Genomic DNA, 20,221 nt, shown 5'->3' with positions numbered 1-20,221 from the left:
CATTCCACTGCTGTCACCATGCTAACGTCATCAAACCTCCATTCTACTGCTGTCACCACGGTAACGTCATCAAACCTCCATTCTACTGCTGTCACCATGCTAACGTCATCAAACCTCCATTCTACTGCTGTCACCATGCTAACGTCATCAAATCTCCATTCCACTGCTGTCACCACGGTAACGTCATCAAACCTCCATTCTACTGCTGTCACCACGGTAACGTCGTCAAACCTCCATTCTACTGCTGTCCCCACGCTAACGTCATCAAACCTCCATTCTACTGCTGTCACCACGGTTACGTCATCAAACCTCCATTCTACTGCTGTCACCACGGTAACGTCGTCAAACCTCCATTCTACTGCTGCCACCACGCTAACGTCATCAAACCTCCATTCTACTGCTGTCACCACGCTAACTTTATCAAACCTCCATTCTACTGCTGTCACCACGGTAACGTCATCAAACCTCCATTCTACTGCTGTCACCACGCTAACGTCATCAAACCTCCATTCTACTGCTGTCACCATGCTAACGTCATCAAATCTCCATTCTACTGCTGTCACCACGCTAACGTCATCAAACCTCCATTCTACTGCTGTCACCATGCTAACGTCATCAAACCTACATTCTACTGCTGTCATCAAACCTCCATTCTACTGCTGTCACCACGGTAACGTCATCAAACCTCCATTCTACTGCTGTCACCATGCTAACGTCATCAAACCTCCATTCTACTGCTGTCACCATGCTAACGTCATACAACCTCCATTCTACTGCTGTCACCATGCTAACATCATCAAACCTCCATTCTACTGCTGTCACCATGCTAACGTCATCAAATCTCCATTCTACTGCTGTCACCATGCTAACGTCATCAAATCTCCATTCTACTGCTGTCACCATGCTAACGTCATCAAATCTCCATTCTACTGCTGTCACCACGGTAACGTCATCAAACCTCCATTCTACTGCTGTCACCACGGTAACGTCGTCAAACCTCCATTGTACTGCTGTCACCACGCTAACGTCATCAAACCTCCATTCTACTGCTGTCATCAAACCTCCATTCCACTGCTGTCACCACGCTAACGTCATCAAACCTCCATTCTACTGCTGTCACCACGCTAACGTCATCAAACCTCCATTCTACTGCTGTCACCATGCTAACGTCATCAAACCTCCATTCTACTGCTGTCATCAAACCTCCATTCTACTGCTGTAACCACGGTAACGTCATCAAATCTCCATTCTACTGCGGTCACCATGCTAACGTCATCAAACCTCCATTCTACTGCTGTCACCACGCTAACGTCATCAAACCTCCATTCTACTGCTGTCACCATGCTAACGTCTTCAAACCTCCATTCTACTGCTGTCACCATGCTAACGTCATCAAACCTCCATTCTACTGCTGTCACCACGCTAACGTCATCAAACCTCCATTCTACTGCTGTCACCATGCTAACATCATCAAACCTCCATTCTACTGCTGTCACCATGCTAACGTCATCAAATCTCCATTCTATTGCTGTCACCATGCTAACGTCATCAAACCTCCATTCTACTGCTGTCACCACGCTAACGTCATCAAACCTCCATTCTACTGCTGTCACCATGCTAACGTCATCAAACCTCCATTCTACTGCCGTCACCACGCTAACGTCATCAAACCTCCATTCTACTGCTGTCACCACGCTAACGTCATCATACCTCCATTCTACTGCTGTCACCACGCTAACGTCATCAAACCTCCATTCTACTGCTGTCACCATGCTAACGTCATCAAACCTCCATTCTACTGCTGTCACCATGCTAACGTCATCAAACCTCCATTCTACTGCTGTCACCACGCTAACGTCATCAAACCTCCATTCTACTGCTGTCACCACGCTAACGTCATCAAACGTCCATTCTACTGTATAAACAGACCATCAGGTTCAGAGGCAGTATAAACAGACCATCAGGTTCAGAGGCAGTATAAACAGATCATTAGGTTCAGAGGCAGTATAAACAGATCATCAGGTTCAGAGGCAGTATAAACAGATCATCAGGTTCAGAGGCAGTATAAACAGACCATCAGGTTCAGAGGCAGTATAAACAGATCATCAGGTTCAGAGGCAGTATAAACAGATCATCAGATTCAGAGGCAGTATAAACAGACCATCAGGTTCAGAGGCAGTATAAACAGACCATCAGGTTCAGAGGCAGTATAAACAGACCATCAGGTTCAGAGGCAGTATAAACAGATCATCAGGTTCAGAGGCAGTATAAACAGATCATCAGGTTCAGAGGCAGTATAAACAGAACATCAGGTTCAGAGGCAGTATAAACAGACCATCAGGTTCTGAGGCAGTATAAACAGACCATCAGGTTCAGAGGCAGTATAAACAGATCATCAGGTTCAGAGGCAGTATAAACAGACCATCAGGTTCAGAGGCAGTATAAACAGACCATCAGGTTCAGAGGCAGTATAAACGAGTTCAAGTTTGCATCCGAAATGGCACCCTCCCGTATTCCCTATATAGCGCAAGACCTTTGACCAAATCCCTATGTTCCCTGGTCAAAACTAGTGCACTATATATCGAATAGGGTGCCATTTGGGACGCACGCCAAGTTGTCCTCATTTCCCCTCCTCGTCCTCTCTGAGAGAGAGCATTGTACTGCGGTGCTACGGTCACTGACAAGACTACGTGTCCATGAAGAAGCATTGTGACGTCCTAAACAGACGTAGCCTATCTGTCCATTTCTCCACTGAGCCACGTTTTGTCATGCTTCCACGTACTACAGTCTTCAAAGTCTCTCAGAAGTAGACTAAAGGTCAACCATGTCATTACTTGTGGACGTGTACCGTTTGAGACTGTGAGTGACTGAGAGAAAAAGCCACGGGCATCCCAATTGACACCCTGTTTCCTTCATAGGGCACTGTTTTTTAACCAGAGCTCCATACATAACTAGTGCACTACATTGGAAATAGGGTGCCATTTGGGGGGCTCAAGCAGAGGCCTAGATGGGAGATGTGATTGAGAGAAACAGTAGTCTTATTCTAGCAGGGCCAGGCCACCCAACACTAATGTTAGAGACACAGAGGATATCTGGGAAACCTGAAGCCTCCAACCTTTACTTGGCTTTCAGAACATTATCAATCTCAGTTGGTCTTTAGACAGAGAACAGCACTAACCTGGGGATTCAGCTGAAGGTCTATCTGTCTCCATCTTAAACTCCCTTCAGTCTGACACACTGCTTTGTCTCTCTCCACCGTTCAGTTGGCACCACTGCTGAAGACAAAGGTCTGTCTGTCTGTCTGTCTGTCTGTCTGTCTGTCTGTCTGTCTGTCTGTCTGTCTGTCTGTCTGTCTGTCTGTCTGTCTGTCTGTCTGTCTGTCTGTCTGTCTGTCTGTCTACCTTTCAGTTGGCGCCACAGCTGAATACAAAGCCACTGTCTGTCCTACTCCGCTTACCAACCCACCTCACCACTAAGTTTTCTACTTGTCATGCAGGTGCAGGTGCTCTTCACTTTTCTGCACTCTTTGCAAAGTAAGGCCCAGCTGCAAGCTAACAAGCCGCATGGCCTTAAACACAACCAGCAGCCAGTTCAACAGAAGCCGTTTACACGTCCACGCAGGAACCGTGGTGGTTTAGAACCCTTCGCCACAGTGCTAAGCCCAGAGCAAGCTGTATCACAGGCCTTCTAACCACCACAGGGTGTGGTAACTACATGGCACGACGCAGCTCTCTGAAGAACACTCACCTACGAACTAACAACATGGCTGAAACAGTCAGTTGTTTTACGGTTCATTTCAAAATACAGTAGAAATGGGGGGGGGGGGGGTGTTAACCTCTACGGGCCACGGGGGCAGTATTGAGAATTTTGAAAAAAATATGTGCCCATTTTTAACTGCCTCCTACACCAACTGAGTTATACAAATTAATTATTTTGAGCTATACAAATGATCTTGGATTAAAATGCAGTAATTCCTACATGTACCTTAATCTCTGGTGGATAGATGACAGGAACATAAATGGCGACGTGTATCTGTCATGATACAACAGGAAGTCTGAGGTAACTTGCAGCATTAGTTCCAGTGCTTTGGACGACATAATGTACACTACCGTTGAAAAGTTTTTGGGACACTTAGAAATGTCCTTGTTTTTGAAAGAAAAGCTTTTTTTTTTGTCCATTAAAATAACATAAAATTGATCAAAAATACAGTGTAGACATTGTTAATGTTGTAAATGACTATTGTAGCTGGAAACGGCTGATTTTTTTTCATGGAATATCTACATTGGCGTACAGAGGCCCATTATCAGCAACCATCATTCTTGTGTTCCAATGGCACGTTGTGTTAGCTAATCCAAGTTTATCATTTTAAAAGGCTAATTAATCATTAGAAAACCCTTTTGCAATTATGTTAGCACAGCTGAAAACGGTTGTCCTGATTAAAGAAACAATACAACTGGCCTTCTTTAGACCAGTTGAGTATCTGGAGCATCAGCATGTGTGGGTTCAATTACAGGCTCAAAATGGCCAGAAACAAAGTACATTCTTCTGAAACTCGTCAGTCTATTCTTGTTCTGAGAAATGAAGGCTATTCCATGTGAGAAATTGCCAAGAAACTGAAGATCTGGTACAGTTTTCACTGAGTCTGAGGGGCTCCTTAAACTTGACAAAAAAAAAAAAAAACATCTGGTTTTAGATGGTTTAGACCCTTTTGTTCTTTAAGGTTGATGCCCCTCTCATCGCCAAGCCTATCTGACCTTTTTAACCTTTCTCTCCTCTCTGGGGAGGTTCCCATTGCTTGGAAGGCAGCCACGGTGCGTCTTTAATAATTTCAAGGGGGAGGTCAAGCTGATCCTAATTGTTATAGGCCAATTTCTTGGAAATACTTGTCAATAATCTACTGACTGGCTTTCTTGATGTCTATAGTTTTCTCTCGGGTTATGCAATTTGGTTTCCTCTCAGGTTATGGATGTGTCACTGCAACCTTAAAAGGTCCTCAATGATGTCATCATTGCCCTTGATTCTAAGCAATGTTGTGCTGCTATTTGTATTGACTTGGCCAAAGCTTTTGATACAGTAGACCATTCCATTCTTGTGGGCTGGCTAAGGAGTATTGGTGTCTCTGAGGGGTCTTTGGCCTGATTTGCTAACTACTTCTCTCAGAGAGTTCAGTGTATAAAGATAGAACATCATCTGTTCCCCAAGGCTCAATCCTAGGCCCCACGTTCTTCTCAAGTTACATCAACAACATAGCTCAAGCAGTAGGAAGCTCTCTCATCCATTTATATGCAGATGATACAGGACCATGCCTCAGGACTACCTGGCTTGATGACTCCTTGCTGTCCCCAGTTCACATGGCCGTGCTGCTGCTCCAGTTTCAACTGTTCTGCCTGCAGCTATGGAACCCTGACCTGTTCACCGGACGTGCTACCTGTCCCAGACCTGTTGTCCCAGACCTGCTGGAACCCTGACCTATTCACCGGACGTGCTACCTGTCCCAGACCTGCTGTTTTCAACTCTCTAGAGACAGCAGGAGCGGTAGAAATACTCTCAAAGATCGGCAATGAAAAAGCCAACTGACACTTACTCTTGTGTTACTGACTTGTTGCACCCTCGACAACTACTATGATTATTATTATTTGACAATGCTGGTCATTTATGAACATTTGAACATCTAGGTCATGTGCTGTTATAATCTCCACCCAGCACAGCCAGAAGAGGACTGGCCACCCCTCATAGCCTGGTTCCTCTCTAGGTTTCTTCCTGGGTTTTAACCTTTCTAGGGAGTTTTTCCTAGCCACCGTGCTTCTACACCTGCATTGCTTGCTGTTTGGGGTTTTAGGCTGGGTTTCTGTACAGCACTTTGATATATCAGCTGATGTAAGAAGGGCTATATAAATACATTTGATTTGATTTGATTCTTATACCCAGCTGGCCCCTCCCCGGATTTTGTGTTAAAAGCGGCAGGTAGCTGTGAGCTCCAATGCGACTCTATTACTGTGTTACTATAGATAACTACAGGACTATGTAACCTCAGCCCAGCACAGAGATACTTCTGACAGCCTGATCTGCTCTGGGACTCAGTCAGCTAGCTGTCTGTCTGTCTGTCTGTCTGTCTGTCTGTCTGTCTGTCTGTCTGCCTGCCTGCCTGCCTGCCTGCCTGCCTGCCTGCCTGCCTGCCTGCCTGCCTGCCTGCCTGCCTGCCTGCTTGCTTGCTTGTCTGGATAAAATGTTTTATCTCAATATAAAGCTTGGCATGTCCACGACCAGGGCACTCAAATACCACCACAGACTGTCAAGCCAACCTCTGAGTAGCAGCTAATGGTTAGCCACTAGACTGATCTAGTATAGTTATATAAGCCAACCTCTGAGTAGCAGCTAATGGTTAGCCACTAGACTGATCTAGTATAGTTCTATAAGCCAGCCTCTGGGTAGCAGCTAATGGTTAGCCACTAGAATGATCTAGTATAGTTCTATAAGCCAATCTCTGGGTAGCAGCTAATGGTTAGCCACTAGACTGATCTAGTATAGTTCTATAAGCCAATCTCTGGGTAGCAGCTAATGGTTAGCCACTAGACTGATCTAGTATAGTTCTATAAGCCAATCTCTGAGTAGCAGCTAATGGTTAGCCACTAGACTGATCTAGTATAGTTCTATAAGCCAACCTCTGGGTAGCAGCTAATGGTTAGCCACTAGACTGATCTTGTATAGTTCTATAAGCCAACCTCTGGGTAGCAGCTAATGGTTAGCCACTAGACTGATCTAGTATAGTTATATAAGCCAACCTCTGAGTAGCAGCTAATGGTTAGCCACTAGACTGATCTAGTATAGTACTATAAGCCAACCTCTGGGTAGCAGCTAATGGTTAGCCACTAGACTGATCTAGTATAGTTCTATAAGCCAACCTCTGAGTAGCAGCTAATGGTTAGCCACTAGACTGATCTAGTATAGTTCTATAAGCCAACCTCTGAGTAGCAGCTAATGGTTAGCCACTAGACTGATCTAGTATTGTTCTATAAGCCAACCTCTGGGTAGCAGCTAATGGTTAGCCACTAGACTGATCTAGTATAGTTCTATAAGCCAACCTCTGAGTACCCACTAACCACTATATATAGACGATAGATCTACTGTATAAGGCTGTAATACAGTGCATTCGGGGAAGTATTCAGACCCCTAGGTTTTTTCCACATTTTGTTACGTTACAGCCTTGTTCAAAAATGTATTAAATCGTTTTTTCCCCCTCATCAATCTACACACAATACCCCATAATGACAAAGCAAAAACTGAAATATTACTTTTACATAAGTATTCAGACTGTTTACTCAGTACTTTGTTGAAGCACCTTTGGCAGCGATTACAGCCTTGAGTCTTCTTGGGTATGACGCTACAAGCTTGGCACACCTGCATTTGGGGTGTTTCTCCCATTCTTCTCTGCAGATCCTCTCAAGCTCTGTCAGGTTGGATGGGGAGCGTCGCTGCACAACTATTTTCAGGTCTCTCCAGAGATGTTCCATCGGGTTCAAGTCCGGGCAACTCAAGGACATTCAGAGACTTGTCCCGAAGCCACTCCTGCGTTGTCTTGGCTGTGTGCTTAGGGTTGTTGTCATGTTGGAAGGTGAACCTTCGCCCCAGTCTGAGGTCCTGAGCGTTCTGGAGCAGGTTTTCATCAAGGATCTCTCTGAACTTTTCACCATTCATCTTTCCCTCAATCCTGACTAGTCTCCCAGTGCCTGCCAATGAAAAACATCCCCATAGCATGACGCTGCAACCACCATGTTTCACCGTCCAGACGTGACGCTTGGTTCATCAGACCAGAGAATCTTGTTTCTCATGATCTGAGAGTCCTTTAGGTGCCCTTTGGCAAACTCCAAGCAGGCTGTCATGTGCCTTTTACTGAGGAGTGGCTTCCGTCTGGCCACTCTACTCCCCGTGGAGTGAAAGAGGTATGTGATTGTAGGTGCGGGTAAGGATGACAGATGCAGAGAATATTACCGTTTACTGGGAATTTATTCCTTCACACGGTAATGTGGGGAAAAGGGTCTGGACGGAACCAAAGCAAAGAAAGTAAAAGTTAAAGAGCTCCCTCTCCTACCTTCCCACTACTTACCTAATCTTAGCACCACCTGGCGCACTAACCAAAATACAGGGGATGGTCCGCCCAGGTCTTACCTAGTGTTCATAGACATAGTACATACTACGGGTATATGTATGCCTGCAGGCCTCTTGCCTAAACACTCCCAAGGTACCTTCCCCTTCCCCTTCCCCCCTGGGAACAAATGAAACAGAATAATACAAACTTAAAGTGAACAATTTCAATAATCAAAAACACTGAGTCCTATTGGCACACACATGCTTCAGAAGTAACGGCTACAAAATACTTTCAACAAAACTGTCTCTGAGCAACAACCAACACAGGACATCAATCAAGCTCTCTCTCCTAACAAAGGAACACTGGCTTTTATCCAGCTGCAGAAGGAGTTTGTAATTGGCGACAGCTGTATCCCCCAACGAGAGGGCGGGATCAGAGCTCCAATCTGCAATGGGTCCGACCAATCAGCTGCTTGGGAGAATCCAGGAAGCCATTTCCTGAAATACTCACATACATATACACAAATCCACAACACAGAAACTGGGAAACGTAACACTACCACAAAGGCCTGATTGGTGGAGTGCTGCAGAGATGGTCGTTCTTCTGGAAGATTCTCCCATCTCCACAGAGGAACTCTGGAGCTCTGTCAGAGTGACCATCGGGTTCTTGGTCACCTCCCTGACCAAGGCCCTTCTCCCTCGATTGCTCAGTTTGGCCGAACAGCCAGCTCTAGGAAAAGTCTTGGTGGCCACTGTGTTCTTGGGGACCTTCAATGCTGCAGAAATGTGTTGTTACCCTTCCACAGATCTGTGCCTCGACACAATCCTGTCTTGGAGCTCTACAGACAATTCCTTCGACCTCATGGCTTGGTTTTTGCTCTGACATGCACTGTCAACTGTGGGACCTTATATGGACAGGTGGGTGCCTTTCCAAATCATGTCCAATACATTGCATTTACCACAGGTGGGCTCCAATCAAGTTGTAGAAACAGGATACACCTGAGCTCCATTTTGAGTCTAATAGCAAAGGGTCTGAATACTTATGTACATAAGGTATTTCTGTTTTTAATTTTCTATACATTTGCTAAAATTTCTAAAAACCTGTTTTCGCTTTGTCATTATGGGGTATTGTGATGTCATTATGGGGTATTATGATGTCATTATGGGCTATTGTGATGTCATTATGGGGTATTACGATGTCATTATGGGGTATGTAGATTGGTATGTAGATTGATGAGGAACAATTTGTATTTAATCCATTTCAGAATAAGGCTGTCTCAGTTACCAGATATCAACCACATTGAACATCACTATCAACAAAATGTATTGTGGAAGAATGGTGTCGCGTCCCTCCAGTAGAGGTCCAGAAATAGATTCCAGTAGAATCTGTGCATTGAAGATGTTCTGGCTGGTGGTGGCCCAAAGCCCTATTCAAGAGATAATTCACCCAAATTACAAAATTACATATTGGTTTCCATACCCCGAAAATCATCAGAAAGTATCTCAAATTGATTTTGAAGCTAAACAAAGTCACTTATAGATGATTTGAGCATGATGAGTGAGAAAAATTACAATAATCGGTCCCATGACTTGAATGGATTTTGTGCCACAAATGCTAAAATGTTACCACGTGGACACAGTGCCGGGGAAACTAAACCAAAGCATGGATTGCTGCCAATAGCTTGTCCATAAACTGCTTACAGGGTCAGGGACCCAATGAGAAAGGGTCAACTATCCCTTTAAGACACTTTATTTTGGTGTTTCCTTTATTTTGGCAGTTACCTCTATCTGGGTCTGATAATATGATGCTGTGGAGAAGGAGAGATCTATCTGGGTCTGATAATATGATGCTGTGGAGAAGGAGAGATCTATCTGGGTCAGATAATATGATGCTGTGGAGAAGGAGAGATCTATCTGGGTCAGATAATATGATGCTGTGGAGAAGGAGAGATCTATCTGGGTCTGATACTATGATGCTGTGGAGGAGGAGAGATCTATCTGGGTCAGATAATATGATGCTGTGGAGAAGGAGAGATCTATCTGGGTCAGATAATATGATGCTGTGGAGAAGGAGAGATCTATCTGGGTCTGATACTATGATGCTGTGGAGGAGGAGAGATCTATCTGGGTCTGATAATATGATGCTGTGGAGAAGGAGAGATCTATCTGGGTCTGATACTATGATGCTGTGGAGGAGGAGAGATCTATCTGGGTCAGATAATATGATGCTGTGGAGAAGGAGAGATCTATCTGGGTCAGATAATATGATGCTGTGGAGAAGGAGAGATCTATCTGGGTCTGATACTATGATGCTGTGGAGGAGGAGAGATCTATCTGGGTCTGATAATATGATGCTATGGAGAAGGAGAGGAGAGCTCTATCTGGGTCTGCTAATATGATGCTGTGGAGAAGGAGAGATCCATCTGGGTCTGCTAATATGATGCTGTGGAGAAGGAGAGATCTATCTGGGTCTGATAATATGATGCTGTGGAGAAGGAGAGATCTATATGGGTCTGATAATATGATGCTGTGGAGAAGGAGAGATGTATCTGGGTCTGCTAATATGATGCTGTGGAGAAGGAGAGATCTATCTGGGTCTGATAATATGATGCTGTGGAGAAGGAGAGATCTATCTGGGTCTGATAATATGATGCTGTGGAGAAGGAGAGGAGAGATCTATCTGGGTCTGCTAATATGATGCTGTGGAGAAGGAGAGGAGAGATCTATCTGGGTCTGCTAATATGATGCTGTGGAGAAGGAGAGGAGAGATCTATCTGGGTCTGCTAATATGATGCTGTGGAGAAGGAGAGGAGAGGAGAGATCTTATCTACGAACATAGACAGGGCTCTAACTCCTCTAGCTCCACAATGAAATAGGGTGCAGGCCAGGCAACAGGCTGTTAGCCAGCCTGCCAGCTTAGTGGAGTCTGCCACTAGCACAGTTAGCGTAGTCAGCTCAGCTTTCCCCATTGAGACCGTGTCTGTGCCTCGATCTTGGTTGGGCAAAATTAAAAATGGCGGTGTTCGCTTCAGTAATCTTACTAGTATAAAGACCTCCTCCATTCCTGCCATTATTGAAAGAGATTGTGATACTTCACATCTCAAAATTGGGTTACTTAATGTTAGATCCCTCACTTCCAAGGCAGTTATAGTCAATGAACTAATCACTGATCATAATCTTGATGTGATTGGCCTGACTGAAACATGGCTTAAGCCTGATGAATTTACTGTGTTAAATGAGGCCTCACCCCCTGGTTACACTAGTGACCAAACCCCCCGTGCATCCGGCAAAGGCGGAGGTGTTGCTAACATTTACGATAGCAAATTTCAATTTACAAAAAAAAAACAATGCCGTTTTCGTCTTTTGAGCTTCTAGTCATGAAATCTATGCAGCCTACTCAATCACTTTTTATAGCTACTGTTTACAGGCCTCCTGGGCCATATGCAGTGTTCCTTACTGAGTTCCCTGAATTCCTATCGGATCTTGTAGTCATAGCAGATAATATTCTAATTTTTGGTGACTTTAACATTCACATGGAAAAGTCCACAGACCCACTCCAAAAGGCTTTCGGAGCCATCATCGACTCAGTGGGTTTTGTCCAACATGTTTCTGGACCTACTCACTGCCACAGTCATACTCTGGACCTAGTTTTGTCCCATGGAATAAATGTTGTGGATCTTAATGTTTTTCCTCATAATCCTGGATTATCGGACCACCATTTTATTGCGTTTACAATTGCAACAAATAATCTGCTCAGACCCCAACCAAGGAAGATTAAAAGTCGTGCTATAAATTCTCAGACAACCCAAAGATTCCTTGATGCCCTTCCAGACTCCCTCTGCCTACCCAAGGACGTCAGAGGACAAGAATCAGTTAACCACCTAACCGAGGAACTCAATTCAACCTTGCGCAATACCCTAGATGCAGTTGCACCCCTAAAAATTAAAAACATCTGTCATAAGAAACTAGCTCCCTGGTATACAGAAAATACACGAGCTCTGAAGCAAGCTTCCAGAAAATTGGAACGGAAATGGCGCCACACTAAACTGGAAGTCTTCCGACTAGCTTGGAAAGACAGTACCGTGCAGTATCGAAGAGCCCTCACTGCTGCACGATCATCCTATTTTTCCAACTTAATTGAGGAAAATAAGAACAATCCGAAATTTCTTTTTGACACTGTCGCAAAGCTAACTAAAAAGCAGCATTCGCAAATGGAGGATGGCTTTCACTTCAGCAGTAATAAATTTATGAACTTTTTTGAGGAAAAGATCATGATCATTAGAAAGCAAATTACGGACTCCTCTTTAAATCTGGGTATTCCTCCAGGGCTTCATTGTCCAGAGTCTGCACAACTCTGCCAGGACCTTGGCTCAAGGGAGATACTAAAGTGTTTTAGTACTATATCTCTTGACACAATGATGAAAATAATCATGGCCTCCAAACCCTCAAGCTGCATACTGGACCCTATTCCAACTAAACTACTGAAAGAGCTGCTTCCTGTGCTTGGCCCTCCTATGTTGAACATAATAAACGGCTCTCTATCCACCGGATGTGTACCAAGCTCACTAAAAGTGGCAGTAATAAAGCCTCTCTTGAAAAAGCCGAATCTTGACCCAGAAATTATAAAAAACTATCGGCCTATATCGAATCTTCCATTCCTCTCAAAAATTTTAGAAAAAGTTGTTGCGCAGCAACTCACTGCCTTCCTGAAGACAAACAATGTATACGAAACGCTTCAGTCTGGTTTTAGACCCCATCATAGCACTGAGACTGCACTTGTGAAGGTGGTAAATGACCTTTTAATGACGTCAGACCGAGGCTCTGCATCTGTCCTCATGCTCCTAGATCTTAGTGCCGCTTTTGATACCATCGATCACCACATTCTTTTGGAGAGATTGGAAACCCAAATTGGTCTACATGGACAAGTTCTGGCCTGGTTTAGATCTTATCTGTCGGAAAGATATCAGTTTGTCTCTGTGAATGGTTCGTCCTCTGACAAATCAATTGTAAATTTCGGTGTTCCTCAAGGTTCCGTTCTAGGACCACTATTGTTTTCACTATATATTTTACCTCTTGGGGATGTCATTCGAAAACATAATGTTAAATTTCACTGCTATGCGGACGACACACAGCTGTACATTTCAATGAAACATGGTGAAGCCCCAAAATTGCTCTCGCTAGAAGCCTGTGTTTCAGACATAAGGAAGTGGATGGCTGCAAATTTTCTACTTTTAAACTCGGACAAAACAGAGATGCTTGTCCTAGGTCCCAAGAAACAAAGAGATCTTCTGTTGAATCTGACAATTAATCTGGATGGTTGTACAGTCGTCTCAAATAAAACTGTGAAGGACCTCGGCGTTACTCTGGACCCTGATCTCTCTTTTGAAGAACATATCAAGACTGCTTCAAGGACAGCTTTTTTCCATCTACGAAACATTGCAAAAATCAGAAACTTTCTGTCCAAAAATGACGCAGAAAAATTAATCCATGCTTTTGTTACTTCTAGGCTCGACTACTGCAATGCTCTACTTTCCGGCTACCCGGATAAAGCACTAAACAAACTTCAGTTAGTGCTAAATACGGCTGCTAGAATCCTGACTAGAACCAAAAAATTTGATCATATTACTCCAGTGCTAGCTTCCCTACACTGGCTTCCTGTTAAGGCAAGGGCTGATTTCAAGGTTTTACTGCTAACCTACAAAGCATTACATGGGCTTGCTCCTACCTATCTTTCCGATTTGGTCCTGCCGTACATACCTACACGTACGCTACGGTCACAAGACGCAGGCCTCCTAATTGTCCCTAGAATTTCTAAGCAAACGGCTGGAGGTAGGGCTTTCTCCTATAGAGCTCCATTTTTATGGAATGGTCTGCCTACCCATGTGAGAGACGCAGACTCAGTCTCAACCTTTAAGTCTTTACTGAAGACTTATCTCTTCAGTAGGTCCTATGATTAAGTATAGTCTGGCCCAGGAGTGTGAAGGTGAACGGAAAGGCTGGAGCAACGAACCGCCCTTGCTGTCTCTGCCTTGTCGGTTCCCCTCTTCCCACTGGGATTCTCTGCCTCTAACCCTTTTACAGGGGCTGAGTCACTGACTTACTGGTGTTCTTCCATGCCGTCCATGGGAGGGGTGCGTCACTTGAGTAGGTTGAGCCACTGACGTGGTCTTCCTGTCTGGGTTGGCGCCCCCCCCTTGGGTTGTGCCGTGGCGGACATCTTTGTGGGCTATACTCGGCCTTGTCTTCGGACGGTAAGTTGGTGGTTGTAGATATCCCTCTAGTGGTGTGGGGGGCTGTGCTTTGGCAAAGTGGGTGGGGTTATATCCTGCCTGTTTGGCCCTGTCCGGGGGTATCATCGGATGGGGCCACAGTGTCTTCTGATCCCTCCTGTCTCAGCCTCCAGTATTTATGCTGCAGTAGTTTATGTGTCGGGGGGCTAGGGTCAGTCTGTTACATCTGGAGTATTCTCTTGTCTTATCCGGTGTCCTGTGTGAATGTAAATATGCTCTCTCTAATTCTCTCTTTCTTTCTTTCTTTCTTTCTTTCTCTCGGAGGACCTGAGCCCTAGGACTACCTGGCATGATGACTCCTTGCTGTCCCCAGTCCACCTGGCCATGCTGCTGCTCCAGTTTCAACTGTTCTGCCTGCGGCTACGGAACCCTGACCTGTTCACCGGACGTGCTTGTTGCACCCTCGACAATTACTATGATTATTATTATTTGACCATGCTGGTCATTTACGAACATTTTAACATCTTGACTATGTTCTGTTATAATATCCACCCGGCACAGCCAGAAGAGGACTGGCCACCCCTCATAGCCTGGTTCCTCTCTAGGTTTCTTCCTAGGTTTTTGGCCTTTCTCAGGAGTTTTTCCTAGGGAGTTTTTCCCAGCCACCGTGCTTCTTTCACATGCATTGCTTGCTGTTTGGGGTTTTAGGCTGGGTTTCTGTACAGCACTTTGAGATTTCAGCTGATGTACGAAGGGCTATATAAATAAATTTGATTTGATTTGATTTGATCTATCTGGGTCTGATAATATGAAGCTGTGGAGAAGGAGAGATCTATCTGGGTCTGATAATATGATGCTATGGAGAAGGAGAGGAGAGATCTATCTGGGTCTGCTAATATGATGCTGTGGAGAAGGAGAGGAGAGATCTATCTGGGTCTGATAATATGATGCTGTGGAGAAGGAGAGATCTATCTGGGTCTGATAATGTGATGCTGTGGAGAAGGAGATATCTATCTGGGTCTGATAATGTGATGCTGTGGAGGAGGAGGATGGCAGTGCAGTTGAGGATCTCTAGGTTTTACACACATAGCCTTATGGGGCTGTCCGTAGCCTGGTCGTGTGTCTGTGTGTGTGTCTGTGTCTGTGTGTGTGTGTGTGTGTGTGTGTGTGTGTGTGTGTGTGTGTGTGTGTGTGTGTGTGTGTGTGTGTGTGAGATTGAGAAAAATGTGACCCAGGATCCACAGAGCATGTCGACCCACAGAACAAGCTCCTCACTAGGTGTGTGCGTGTGTGTGTGTGTGTGTGTGTGTGTGTGTGTGTGTGTGTGTGTGTGTGTGTGTGGTGTGTGTGTAAGTAAAACATGACCCAGGATCCACGAAGCATGTCGACCTGCAGAACAAATGAACACACAGCTACAAACACCTCTACACACAGCTCTACACACAGCACTACACACAGCTCTACACACAGCTCTACACACAGCAAAACACACATCTCTACATACAGCTCTACACACAGCTCTACACACAGCTCTACACACAGCTCTACACACAGCACTACACACAGCTCTACACACAGCTCTACACACACCTCTACACACAGCTCTACACACAGCTCTACACACAGCTCTACTGACAGCTCTACACACACCTCTACACACAGCTCTACACAAACCACCACCTACTGACCCCACCAATACTCCTCCTACTGCCAGAGAGAAATCCTAACCACCAACTACCTTCTCTCTGTCTCATCTCCAAGTCATCACACTAACCCTAACTAAGCTAACCAAGTCATCACGCTAACCCTAACTAAGCTAGTCAAGTCATCACACTAACCCTAACTAAGCTAGTCAAGTCATCACACTAACCCTAACTAAGCTAGCCAAGTCATCACGCTAACCCTAACTAAGCTAGCCAAGTCATCACGCTAACCCTAACTAAGCTAGTCAAGTCATCACGCTAACCCTAACTAAACTAGTCAAGTCATCACACTAACCCTAACTAAGCTAGTCAAGTCATCACGCTAACCCTAACTAAACTAGCCAAGTCATCACGCTAACCCTAACTAAGCTAGCCAAGTCATCACACTAACCCTAACTAAGCTAGCCAACTCATCACACTAACCCTAACTAAGCTAGTCAAGTCATCACGCTAACCCTAACTAAACTAGCCAAGTCATCACGCTAACCCTAACTAAGCTAGTCAAGTCATCACGCTAACCCTAACTAAGCTAGTCAAGTCATCACGCTAACCCTAACTAAGCTAGCCAAGTCATCACGCTAACCCTAACTGAGCTAGCCAAGTCATCACGCTAACCCTCACTAAGCTAGTCAAGTCATCACGCTAACCCTAATTAAGCTAGCCAAGTCATCACGCTAACCCTAACTAAGCTAGTCAAGTCATCACGCTAACCCTAACTAAGCTAGTCATGTCATCACGCTAACCCTAATTAAGCTAGTCAAGTCATCACGCTAACCCTAACTAAGCTAGTCAAGTCATCCCACTAACCCTAACTAAGCTAGCCAAGTCATCACACTAACCCTAACTAAGCTAGTCAAGTCATCACGCTAACCCTAACTAAGCTAGTCATGTCATCACACTAACCCTAATTAAGCTAGTCAAGTCATCACGCTAACCCTAACTAAGCTAGTCAAGTCATCCCACTAACCCTAACTAAGCTAGCCAAGTCATCACACTAACCCTAACTAAGCTAGTCAAGTCATCACGCTAACCCTAACTAAGCTAGTCAAGTCATCATGATAACCCTAATTAAGCTAGTCAAGTCATCATGCTAACCCTAACTAAGCTAGCCAAGTCATCACGCTAACCCTAACTAAGCTAGTCAAGTCATCACACTAACCCTAACTAAGCTAGTCAAGTCATCACGCTAACCCTAACTAAGCTAGCCAAGTCATCACACTAACCCTAACTAAGCTCGCCCAGTCATCACGCTAACCCTAACTAAGCTAGCCAAGTCATCAAGCTAACCCTAACTAAGCTAGTCAAGTCATCACGCTAACCCTAACTATACTAGCCAAGTCATCACGCTAACCCTAACTAAGCTAGTCAAGTCATCACGCTAACCCTAACTAAGCTAGTCAAGTCATCACGCTAACCCTAATTAAGCTAGTCAAGTCATCACGCTAACCCTAATTAAGCTAGTCAAGTCATCAAGCTAACCCTAACTAAGCTAGTCAAGTCATCACGCTAACCCTAACTAAGCTAGCCAAGTCATCACGCTAACCCTAACTAAGCTAGCCAAGTCATCACGCTAACCCTAACTAAGCTAGCCAAGTCATCACGCTAACCCTAACTAAGCAAGTCAAGTCATCACGCTAACCCTAACTAAGCTAGCGAAGTCATCACGCTAACCCTAACTAAGCTTGTCAAGTCATCACGCTAACCCTAACTAAGTTAACGATTGTCATTGTATCCCATTTGTTCTCATATGGAAGCATTGTATTGTCTCACTGTCTTTTTTATATCCTGCCATAGGCCTGTTAAAACCTCTACGGGCTAGGGGGCAGTATTGAGAATTTTGGAAAAAATATGTGCCCATTTTTAACTGCCTCCTACACCAACTCAGAAGCTAGAATATGCATATTATTGTTTAGAATTTTTTTGTCACGTTCTGCGCCATGCGCACGACCGTGATTTACCATTCTGATAGTGTCTAGAACGCACGAACAAATGCCGCTGTTTGGATATAATGATGGATTATTTGGGACCAAACCTACATTTGTTATTGAAGTAGAAGTCCTGGGAGTGCATTCTGATGAAGAACAGGAAAGGTAAGACCATTTTTCTTATAGGAAATGTGATTTTGGTGAAGGCTAAACTGGGTGGGTGTCTAAATAGCTAGCCCGTGATGGCTGGGCTATGTACTTAGAATATTGCAAAATGTGCTTCATCCGAAAAGCTATTTTAAAATCGGACATATCGAGTGCATAGAGGAGTAATGTATCTATAATTCTTAAAATAATTGTTATGCTTTTTGTGAACGTTTATCGTGAGTAATTTAGTAAATTGCTAGTAAATTCCCCGGAAGTTTGCGGGGGGTATGCTTTTTCTGAACGTCACATGCTAATGTAAAAAGCTGGTTTTTGATATAAATATGAACTTGATTGAACAGACATGCATGTATTGTATAACATAATGTCCTAGGTGTGTCATCTGATGAAGATCATAAAAGGTTAGTGCTACATTTAGCTGTGGTTTGGGTTTTTGTGACATTATATGCTAGCTTGAAAAATGGGTGTCTGATTATTTCTGGCTGGGCACTCTCCTGACATAATCTAATGTTTTGCTTTCGTTGTAAAGCCTTTTTGAAATCGGACAGTGTGGTTAGATTAACGAGAGTCTTGTCTTTAAATAGCTGTAAAATAGTCATATGTTTGAGAAATTGAAGTAATAGTATTTCAAACGTTTTAAAAATCGCGCCACAGGATTCAACTGGCTGTTACGTAGGTGGGACGAATTCGTCCCGCCGGTCCCATAGAGGTTAAGGACAACGGAGCATTTCATGTGATTGTTTTAGTCCCAAATGGCACCCCTGTTCCCTATATAGTGCACTACTAGAGCCCTATGGCCCTATATAGGGAAAAGGGTTGCCATTTGGGACGCACACCCATTGTGAGCTTCAGTTTCTTCACAGTTTTTTGTTTCTATAAAGAGGTACCATCGTATCAGACAAGTATTATTTTACTGCGGGCGAAAGAGAGACAGAAAGACATCTTGTTCTCCATTTGTTTTGGTTGTTCAGCCTGAAAACTAGACTAATGACATCTTTGTGAAACATATCTGAAAATGAAATGTACGTCTCAATCTGAACCAAAGGCCTACCGAAGAGGGGACTGAATCAAAACGGTTACTCCTTCGATGGCATATTAATGTCCTGTTTCAGCTGGTGTTCGGCCTGGCTAAATAATACGTTCAAAATGGAACAAATTATGACGTTATTAATTCAGACGTATAAGCCATCTTCATTTCTTAGTTTGTAATGTTGGTTGCATTCGGTCCATCTAAGCCAGTTGTTTGTGTAATAATATGGCTTTGCTTTGAAGTGTGCACTGTTATCTCTTAGTAAGAGGGTGATGGTTATATCTAATGTTATCTCTTAGTTAGAGGGTGATGGTTATATCTAATGTTATCTCTTAGAGGGTGATGGTTATATCTAATGTTATCTCTTAGTTAGAGGCTGAGGGTTATATCTAATGTTATCTCTTAGTAAGAGGCTGAGGGTTATATCGAGAGCCTTTCGGCTATTGGAAGAACGTGGATTGAGAACCATGGGTCCCATTTCCTATCTGAAGTACTTTGACTGGCTGGTATAAAATATTTACACATGCTGTATCATTAGGACTCTTAACACATTTCCACCCCAGACCTGATCTACGACGGCGAGGTCTGAATGGTTAATGTCCTTCTGTGGAGGATAGAGATCATTGTACTTTATTGGCCGGACACAAATCAAGACTCCGAAGGCAACCAAGATAACCTCTTTGGAGAAACAAGACGGTATAATGAACCAGGAAACCCTCTTTAGAGAAACAAGACGGTATTATGAACCAGGATAACCTCTTTAGACTTCTCAGACACACTTCCTGTTTTTGTGCATCTCTCTCTCTGGAGTCCAGACGCAGGCCATATCCCAATCGTGTGCACTATGCACTCATTGACCTGTTCACTCTTCCTAAATGATCTAAAAGCATTGCTGTTGTGAAATAAATATGTTAAGACTCTCTGTCCAGCTGATTAAGAGCATATACTTGGGGAAGAAGGGGGGAGGGAAACTGGTCTAATGAGTCTGTCCATTTCTGGACTGGTCTATAAACAGAACAACTGACAAAGAACTACAATATATTCTGTAATTTTGCATATAACTACAATATGACATGATTCTAC

General features: G+C 44.1%; 1 protein-coding gene and 1 long non-coding RNA gene across 3 annotated transcripts in view; both read right to left on the bottom strand.

The window, feature by feature from the left end:
• The window catches only part of LOC115203550 (uncharacterized), a 3,634-nt gene extending 288 nt beyond the window's left edge, over nucleotides 1-3,346 (bottom strand). The window contains exons 1-3 of one of the 2 annotated variants that reach the window (XM_029768330.1): nucleotides 1,101-3,346; nucleotides 647-1,061; nucleotides 1-582 (exon numbers count right to left, since the gene is read on the bottom strand). The exon at nucleotides 1-582 is cut by the window's left edge and continues 288 nt beyond it. In XM_029768330.1, coding sequence (XP_029624190.1) covers nucleotides 1-582; nucleotides 647-1,056 — 992 coding nt within the window. In that variant the 5' untranslated portion in view covers nucleotides 1,057-1,061; nucleotides 1,101-3,346. Of the gene's footprint in view, nucleotides 583-646 lie in introns of both variants that reach the window. The other variant, XM_029768329.1, reaches the window with a different exon arrangement.
• The window catches only part of LOC115203551 (uncharacterized), a 46,254-nt gene that overhangs the window by 16,529 nt on the left and 9,504 nt on the right, over nucleotides 1-20,221 (bottom strand). The gene's annotated exons all lie outside the window — the stretch shown is intronic.

Source organism: Salmo trutta, chromosome 12 (genome assembly GCF_901001165.1).
Source record: "Salmo trutta chromosome 12, fSalTru1.1, whole genome shotgun sequence".
Classification (NCBI taxonomy): Eukaryota; Metazoa; Chordata; class Actinopteri; order Salmoniformes; family Salmonidae; genus Salmo; species Salmo trutta.
This window is presented reverse-complemented; position numbering and strand designations above follow the sequence as displayed.